General features: G+C 36.4%; 1 protein-coding gene across 1 annotated transcript; it reads left to right on the top strand.

The window, feature by feature from the left end:
- The first annotated feature begins 274 nt into the window (after nucleotides 1–274).
- Nucleotides 275–7,478, top strand: LOC145569181 (PKS-NRPS hybrid synthetase cheA-like). The gene is made up of 6 exons (XM_081628539.1): nucleotides 275–493; nucleotides 601–879; nucleotides 4,811–4,840; nucleotides 5,083–6,757; nucleotides 6,852–6,983; nucleotides 7,060–7,478. Exons 1-6 carry the CDS (start codon nucleotides 275–277, stop codon nucleotides 7,476–7,478), a joined length of 2,754 nt encoding a protein of 917 aa, XP_081484665.1.
- Nucleotides 7,479–7,830: the final 352 nt, after the last annotated feature.

Genomic DNA, 7,830 nt, shown 5'->3' with positions numbered 1-7,830 from the left:
TCGAAGTAATAGAACAAGGAACTTCACCAAAAAGTCCTCTAACTCAAAAGCTGATTCTGGATGTCACAAATGTAGGTCCCTAGATCATTTCATTCGTGAATGCCCTTTGTGGGAAACAGAGAAAGGAAAAGGGAAGGCTAAGGAACAGAAGAAGAGCAACAAAACTCCTTACAACAAAGCAGACATTAGGAAGGCTATGATTGCTGCTTGGGGAGATTCTGAGAGTGATGATGAGGAGGAACAACCTGAAGAAGAAACAGCCAATTTGTGTCTAATGGCCAAACGTGATGAAAAGGCCTACAATGATGAACTGGCTAAAGAGGTATGTGCTGATCCCAATCACCTTAGATTTCTTCCTAAAGAAGTACTTATTGATTTCATTTTAGAAATGGAAGATGACTGGATAATTGATATTAAAAAGCTTAATGAATGTGAAAAAGCTCTTAAAGTCTGCAAGGAACACAGTACCTGGATTGAGAACCAGCGTACTGATGTTCAAGGCAGATTCTTTGATCTTTTTGACAAGAATCTTCTTCTAAAAGAAATGAATGAAAAACTCAAGTATGAAAATATTATGTTAATGTAGAACTGACTCAATAGAAGCTTGCCGGTACTGACTTTAAATCGTCAAGTTCCTCTTCTGAATCATTGCCTAAGTTTAATGAAGATTTTGAAAAATTAAAACACAATCTTGATGAGTTAAGAGTTGAAAAGGCAAATTTAGAAAAGGAACTTGCAATCAGAAAAGAAAGAAGCACTGGTCAGCTTGGTATACCTAAATGGATTAAGAATGCTCAAACCAAAAGAACTGAAGGACTAGGATACATTCGATCTAAGCATAAAGATAAAAAGAAATATGTTGATTTACCTAGCTATAAAGTTTGTTCCTTTTGTGGGAAAACAGGTCACTTAGTGGATACTTTTTATAAGAAGGAACAATCAGTTAGTAAGAATGTTAAGCAAGTTTGGGTTAGAAAATCTGATATTGCTTCAACATCCAAGGAACCCAAGGTAAACTGGGTTCCTGAAACTAATCAATGAGTTCTTTTGCAGGTCCTAGTGAGGGGGAACAACACGTGGTACCTCGACAGCGGTTGTTCAAAGCATATGACAAGAGACAAATCAAAATTCCTCTCACTTGAGACCTATTCTGGAGGAACTGTAACCTTTGGAGACAACAAGAAAGGATAAGTTATTGCAAAAGGAAAAGTAGGAAGGTCAAGTTCCCATTCAATTGAGAATGTACTTTTGGTCGAAGGTTTGATGCACAATTTGCTGAGCATATCACAATTTTGTGACAAAGGAAACTCTGTAAGTTTTACTTTTGATTCATGCAACATCATTAATGACTAAACAGGAAGGGTTGTTCTTGAAGGAACTAGAAAAGGGAACACATATATTGTGGATCTCAATTCTGTCCCAAGGAACAACCTTACATGCCTTAGTGCCACTAATGATGACCCTTTACTATGGCATAAGCGTTTTGGACATGCTAGTTTCTCACTCATGGATAAACTTAAAGGAAGGAACTTGGTCATAGGGCTTCCCTCAGTCAAGTTCCTCATACAAAATATCTGTGATGCATGTGTGAGAGGCAAGCAAGTCAAGTCATCTTTTAAAAGCAAAAACATGGTGAGCACCACAAAGCCATTGGAACTCATTCACATGGATTTGTGTGGTCCCATGCGTGTTCAAAGTAAAAGTGGAAAGAAATATGTTCTAGTTATTATTGATTATTTTTCTAGATTTACCTGGGTGATTTTTCTGTCTAGCAAGGATGAAACCTTTGATGAATTTGTGTCATTCGCCAAGAAAGTGCAGAAAACTAGTGGAAATCAAATTATCCACATTCGGTCAGATCATGGAACTGAGTTCGAAAATTTAAGATTTGATGAGTTCTGCAAAGAGAATGGCATGGATCATAACTTCTCAGCCCCAAGAACTCCTCAACAAAATGGAGTTGTGGAAAGGAGGAACAAGACCCTAGAAGACATGGCAAGAACAATGCTCATAGTTAGTGGACTAACAAGGAACTTCTAGGCTGAAGCTATCAATACTGCATGCTATATTATAAATCGAGTTATGATGAGACCAATCATCAATAAAACTCCATATGAACTGTTTAAAGACAGAAAACCCAATATTTCTCACTTTAGAGCTTTTGGATGCAGGTGCTTTGTTCATAATAATGGTAATGAAAGAAGTGATGAAGCTGTGTTCCTTGGCTATTGTAGACACCCATTTGTGTCTCCCCAAAAACCAAACCCGGTGATGAGTACCTTTCACATCAAATCATAATCGAATGAAGCGAAAGTATAGAAAGTTTAGTGTTGCGGATAGTTTTAATTTCTTTTCTCTTCTCTTTGTTTTTGAAAACTTATTTTAAGAGAAAACAGCCAATCCAGTTTGTTTGGTCCATGATATGGGTCCAATAGTAGTGTAGTTGGATGGGGCTTGACAAGAGCTTTCCAACTATATATTATAAGCCCAATTCCGATGAATATTGAGGAAGTTATGGCCAATTTACTAAACTGGGCCCGGTTTGAGCCTTATATACGGCCCAATGATCTAGGGGAGGGCCTAATATGATTTATCATTCCTAATGCAATTAGGAATGGTTTTAGTCTTCTAGATTCTTCTAGAAAGTTCTTTTCATTCCTAATTCAATTAGCATTGATAAATTGACTTTCGTTGACTTTTCAGAGTTTTAATTAAAATCAAAAAGCATTTTCGAGGAAAATATACGATTTTATCCTCCTGAACGGCAAAACTTATCTGATTTTCGAAAACACGTCAAAAACAGGCATGGCGCCTGTCTCCAGGCATTGGCGCCTGGAACCAGGCTTAGCGCCTGGTGCTAGCCATTGGCGCCTGGCGCCATTTAGCTGGTGCTGGCGCCAGCTCTGTTTTACGTGCGCCAAGTGCTCTGTTTGATATTTTATCTTTTTGGCTGATTTTCTCTATAAATAGCGTATTAAAAACTCCGTTTTCATTCACCTACAATCAGTTTCATTCGCAATCATTAATTCTCTAATTCTCTCTTAATCATTCACCAATTCTCATCAAGTTTTCTTGATTGTTTCATCTCTTTCTCTTTCTCTTTAAACTTGATTTTCACATACAAAACTCGGCATTCACTAGATCTAGAAACACCTAGCCATATTCGAAGTTGCCTTCGCCCTAGACGTGAAAGGTTTAATTTCTGAGGGTTTGGTCCCAAATCTCTATATCAATTATTTAATTTAATTGTTGTTTATTATTTTTCTTGAAGTTACTAACGTGTGTATTTTGTTATTAGAAAGAGGTACGAAGCATCAAAGTAAGTACTTTAATGATTTTTATTGATGTTATGATGTAGAAATCATGTTTATATTGTTATTATGATTACTAGTATCATGTCTAGGGTAACTTTAATATTAAATATGATTGTTACGATGCTTCCTATTTTCTTCCTAATATTTATGATTGTTAGTATCATGTTAGGGCTAAAGATTTGATTTTTACTGCTTAGTGATATGCTAGGGTTTGTTATTAATCTTGTTACTTTGTTAGTATCATGCCTAAGATCTTGCTATTTTTATTATGCTTTAACATGAATATTATTATAATTATTATTATGATTATTATAATTATTATTAATTATGATTGCTATGATTATGATTTTATGATTATAATATTTATTATAATTGTTATTGTGATGATCATTATTATTATTATTTTGATTGTTATAATTTTATTATCATGATTATTATGATGATTAATATGATTGTTATTATCATGATTTAATATTATGTTGCTTGATGTTTTATTATTTATTGTTTGATCACACCTTTTATGCATGCTTAAAGGGAATTTGGTATTTGTAATCACGCTTATATAAGATAATTAATAATCTTGTTTAGGGTTAATTTGATTTTAATTTCAAGTGATCGCCGATAATAGTTTGTTTGTGCATTAAAATTCAACCAACATAGATAAACAGGTTTAGGGTTAATAGTGAATTGCTATTTGCCACAATGAAATTACTCAAGTTATAGTATTAAATGACTTTCATGCCCCTTACAATTTTAAAAATTACCTAACAATCCAACCATTACTAACTTTGCCTTTGCTCCACCTTCACCATTAGCTCCACCACCCATACTATCACTCACCTTGACTGGTCCACCACCACGACTCCACCTTGACTGGTCCACCACCACGACTCCACCTTGACCATCATACACCACGACTTTACCTTGACCACCCACGAGATATAAAATGAGTCGACGACGGTCATCGTTCATATCGGAGGCACTTGGCGAGGACGATGAACCGTCGACGCCGTCGAGTCAGGTATATGTCGGACTTTTTTTTTTCAATTTCCGATGTGCCCGGTCGCATGCTATATGCGACTATACCACGGTATAGTCGCATGGTATATGCGACATAGCATGCGACTACACCATGGTATAGTCGCATGGTATATGCGACTACGCCATGGTATAGTCGCATATAGCATGCGACCGGGAACCTTTAATTTTTTTTTTAAGCAATCCGTGTAATTTATATTTATTAATTTTTGATAATTATTAAAAATAACAAAATACACTTAATTTAATTAGTAAATTTATGGCTTAATAAAAAAAAATTAGTAGTTTAAATTTGCAAAATATATATATATATATATATATATATATATATATATATATATATATATATATATATATATATATATATATATATATATATATATTTGTTTTCAATTGAATGTAATTTAATTTGTAGTTAAATTTAATTTTAATTAATTTAGTATTTTTCTTTCTTATAGGATCCAATTGAAGATTTTGGCGGTGATGGGGTAAATTATTACCCACATTTTCAGACCGATCAATTATTTCCAACATATCGAGAGTTGTCACAATGGGCGAAAGACATTGCACTAACACTCAAATTTCAACTTGTGATTTCTTACAACCATAACGGATGGTTGTATTTGAGATGCAATCGTGGTGCAAGAGATAGGGGGAAAATAGAGATCTTAGTGTTGCTCAACGACCAAACACAAAAACTCAACATTGCGGTTGCAAGTTTTTGATCAAGGGTTATAAAGTTTCTGATGATGAAGGATGGCAGATTGTCTTGGGTCCTGATGCATATGGAAAACACAACCATGAGCTAATTGTCTATGAAGAAGGCAATCGACAAATGAGCAAGCTTAGTCCGGGTGCGAAGCAACTTGTTTGTGACCTGACCGATGCAAAAGTGAAGCCACAAAATATCTTAGCGGCTGTACGGAATCAGTTTCCTGATGATCATCCCAATCGTAGACATATTTACAACTTTAGGGATCGGTTGAGACTTGAAGATGCTGATGGTCGAGTTGCTGTTACATATTTCCTTGAACTTGGTATCGAGTCGCAGTATACACATTGGAGCTTGGTTGAACCGGATACGAATGTTTTGACTCATGTATTTATGGCACATCCTACGTCTCTAGCGCTCTTACGCACGTATCCGTGGGTCATTGGCATTGATTCAACTTACAAGACAAACAAATACAAAATGCCTTTTTTGGAGCTCGTTGGTGTTACTCCTTGCAACATGAATTTCTTGATTGGGTATGCTTTTATGAAGGATGAGAGCGCTGTGAGCTATGCATGGGTGATAGATAAGTTAAAGTTGCTGGTTGGTAGTGATGTATCGCCTACGGCTATTATAACTGATTGTGAGTTGGGTTTGATGTCGCCTATTCGGGAAATATTTCCTGACACTGCTCATTTACTATGCACATGTCATATTAACAAAGATGTAGAGCATAGAGTTAAGAAAATAATGAATAATAAAGATCAAGGAAAAAATTTCAGGTTGACAAGGTGGAATCCAATTCTCAATGCCACCACATTGGATGATTATAATAGAGCGGTTCGGAAAATGGAGGAATCTTATGTAGCATTTCCTGCTGTGATTTCTTATGTGAAGGACACTTGGTTAAACAATCATAAGGAGAAATTTGTGAAATTTTGGACTAATGGTGTGCTTCACTTCGGCAATGTCACCAATTGTAGAGTGGAAAGTGCACATTCATCTTTGAAGGGGTGGTTGGAAACTTCAATTGGTTCTCTCGATTCTGTATGGGCCAAGGTAAACAAGGCAATTGAAGATCAGGTCACACAGATTAAGCAATCACTTGAGCGCAGTCGACGCAGTCATGGGCGGATATATGATGTTATGCCATTACAACATCTTAATGGACGTACCTCCCACCATTGTATGTTGTTGTTGGTGAATGAGAAGAAAAGAATGAGAGAGTTAAGTCATGAGGTGAATGTTCGGTGTGGATGTGTTTATAAGACGACTCATCAGATTCCTTGTGCATGTGATATACGTCGTGCCATTGATTCGGGGACATACTTCTACTTAGACCAAGTGCACCCCTTTTATAGGACACTAGTGATTGGTGAGGATGGTTGTGTTCCGACTCCATTGGATGACCCCGATCATCAGTCACAGGACAATCGATTTTTTGAGAGTCTTGTGCGTGAGGTGAGTAGAAGTGACCCGGCAATCATGCGTTCTGTATCTCGCCTAATAGATGAACATCTCCATTCCGATCAATTTGATGTTAATGAGCCGCCTAGGAACACAACTACTAGAGGGAGACCACAATCAAATAGTACACGACGTAATCGTAGTGCATGGGAGTATACACGTGGTACTCGTGGGCGTCGTGGTCGTAATGGGGGACGCGGTGATGGTGGTCGTAGTGGAGGTCGAGGTGAGGGTACTCTATGTTTTTGTAATTTTTTGTTTATTTTGCTATACTTTGATGTTTATGTTAACTACAAAATTAATAATTCGTTATTCATCAGGAGGAAGAGACAGTTCAGATTTTCCTTACCTTTATGGGCTTCCCGATATCATCAAACCATTTGTGGAGGATTGGAACAATGTAATGGGTGACGGAAATTGTGGATTTCGATGTGTTGCAGACTTTTTCTTAGGTAAGCCTTTGCATAAAGTAAGTGTCACATTATATTCCAATGATTTTACTTAAAATTTTGTTGTTTAATTTATTAGGTGGGCAAGACAATTGGATACAAGCTCGGTATTTAATTGTGAACGAGGTTAAGGCCAATCGACCAGAGTACATACATTTGTATCACGGAGGCTTGGATCAAGCAATTGATCGTATCACCTGGAACGGTGGACATTGTGGCGCGAACCATTACATGGACTTGCCTGATGATTTGTACCCAATTGCAAATTTTTGGAATTGTGCAGTTATGGTTTATGGAGTTGGCCCACGAGGAGAGTTATATCCGTGTATGACAGTTCTACCATTACGAGCCCCGTCTACTGATGATAGACCTCGGATTGAGATTGCCATTGCACACATTGGTCGCCATTATGTTCGACTTGATCTATTGCCAAACTATCCAGTACCTCCTATTGTTGATCCATGGTTTATGTATAGAGATCAAAGTATGATTGGTTAGGAGCAACTTTATCAAGAAAGGAGGGCACATTGGGATCAACTAATAGCAGCATCTACTTCATCATCTTAGGAGGAGGATACATTGGAATTCACTGTAATCAATTTCTTCCATCTTTAATGTAGTTTATATGCTTAACGTTAAGAAATTGCTTATGTTATATGCTTATTTGTAGAAGTTGCTTACCAATTTAGACAAAAAATAAATAAACAAATAAAAAGTAGCACATAAAAGTATCTAAAAGTTATAGTGACATAGTCAAGTCCATCAATTACATAACAAATCTAAAACATAAAATAGTAGCAAGTCGTCCGGTACAAAATATAAAGTGCATCAATAAAACATAATCATCCAG

The sequence above is a fragment of the Chenopodium album genome, chromosome 2 (genome assembly GCF_948465745.1).
Source record: "Chenopodium album chromosome 2, dcCheAlbu1.1, whole genome shotgun sequence".
NCBI classification, from domain to species: Eukaryota; Viridiplantae; Streptophyta; class Magnoliopsida; order Caryophyllales; family Amaranthaceae; genus Chenopodium; species Chenopodium album.
Note: the sequence above shows the minus strand (reverse complement) of the source record. Positions and strands in the feature narration are given on the sequence as shown.

Bases quoted from the DNA above. Each gene is read 5' to 3' on its own strand.
- LOC145569181 (XM_081628539.1), top strand. From the start codon at position 275: ATGGCCAAACGTGATGAAAAGGCCTACAATGATGAACTGGCTAAAGAG. The intron at 6,758-6,851 runs GTGAGGGTACTC...GTTATTCATCAG, and splicing joins TGGTCGTAGTGGAGGTCGAG to GAGGAAGAGACAGTTCAGAT. The intron at 6,984-7,059 runs GTAAGCCTTTGC...TTAATTTATTAG, and splicing joins TGTTGCAGACTTTTTCTTAG to GTGGGCAAGACAATTGGATA.